The sequence below is a fragment of the Lycium ferocissimum genome, chromosome 10, assembly GCF_029784015.1.
Source record: "Lycium ferocissimum isolate CSIRO_LF1 chromosome 10, AGI_CSIRO_Lferr_CH_V1, whole genome shotgun sequence".
In the NCBI taxonomy this organism is placed as follows: Eukaryota; Viridiplantae; Streptophyta; class Magnoliopsida; order Solanales; family Solanaceae; genus Lycium; species Lycium ferocissimum.
Window position 1 is genome coordinate 2,336,061 of NC_081351.1, and position 1,230 is coordinate 2,337,290.

Here is a 1,230-nt window from a genome sequence, read left to right on the forward strand (position 1 = left end):
GTAAAAAGTGCTTTCCTAAACAGTTTCATAAAAGAAGAAGTTTATGTAAAACTGCCCCCAGGTTTTGAAAATTCCTCTTGCCTAGATCATGTTTTTAACTTGACTAAAGCCCTATACGGTCTAAAACAGGCTCCTAAAGCCTGGTATGAACGTCTAAGCTCTTTTCTCCTTGAAAATAATTTTCTTAGAGGACAAATTGACACAACTCTTTTCATTAAGAAATCCTCATCAAGTATTCTAATCGCTCAAATATATGTTGATGATATTATTTTTTGAAGTTCTGACCCTCTTCTTTTGTGAGAATTTTGCTGAATTGATGAAAGGTGAATTCAAAATGAGCATGATGGGAGAGCTAACTTTCTTTCTAGGACTGCAAATAAAGCAATCGACTAAGGACACATTCATAAGTCAAACAAAATACACGAAGGAGCTCATCAAGAAATTTGGCTTGGAAAAAGCAAAGGCTTTTGGAACTCCGATGAGTCCATCCACATGCCTAGAAACAGATGTGCCAGGCAAAGATGTCGATGAAAAGATCTACAGAGGAATGATTGGATCACTGCTGTATCTCACTGCCAGTCGACCAGACATAATGTTCAGCGTGTGTAAATGTGCACGATTCCAATCGGCTCCCAAGGAATCTCACTTAACTGCGGTCAAAAGGATCATCAAATATCTTATAGGAACTCAAGAAATTGGGTTATGGTATCCAAACTCAGATAATTTTGATCTAATTGGTTTTTCAGATGCATATTTTGCAAGTGATAAAACTGACAGAAAAAGTACCAGTGATACCTGTCAAATATCGGGTGACTTGCTTATTTCATGGCAGAGTAAAAAACAGACTCCAGTCGCCTTGTCTATAAGTGAAGCTAAGTATTTGGCTCTCGGCAGTTGTGGAACTCAGTTACTATGGATGATGCACTAGTTAATTGATTATGAACTTTGCTTATGAATCTGTCCCTATTATGTGTGATAATACTAGTGCCATTAGTTTGTCAAAGTATACTGTGTATTACTCTAGGGCAAAGCATATAGATATTAAACATCATTTTATTCATGATTATGTTGATAATGGTTACTTTGTGCTTTAATTTGTTGATTCTGAAAATTAGTTGGCTGACATTTTTACAAAACCTTTTCTAAAGGAATGTTTTTGCACACTTCGTAACAACCTTGGCATGATTGTCTGTCCTAAAGATTTTTAGACTCACATAATATTTTAGGAAA

The 1,230-nt window shown here is 35.8% G+C and overlaps 1 protein-coding gene across 1 annotated transcript; it reads left to right on the forward strand.

Annotated features, from left to right (window-relative positions):
- The first annotated feature begins 334 nt into the window (after window positions 1-334).
- LOC132033528 (secreted RxLR effector protein 161-like) lies at window positions 335-928 on the forward strand. Its single transcript, XM_059423525.1, has one exon. It carries the CDS (start codon window positions 335-337, stop codon window positions 926-928), a length of 594 nt encoding a protein of 197 aa, XP_059279508.1.
- Window positions 929-1,230: the final 302 nt, after the last annotated feature.

Excerpts from the sequence above, each read along its gene's own strand:
- LOC132033528 (XM_059423525.1), top strand. The coding sequence starts at position 335 with ATGAGCATGATGGGAGAGCTAACTTTCTTTCTAGGACTGCAAATAAAG.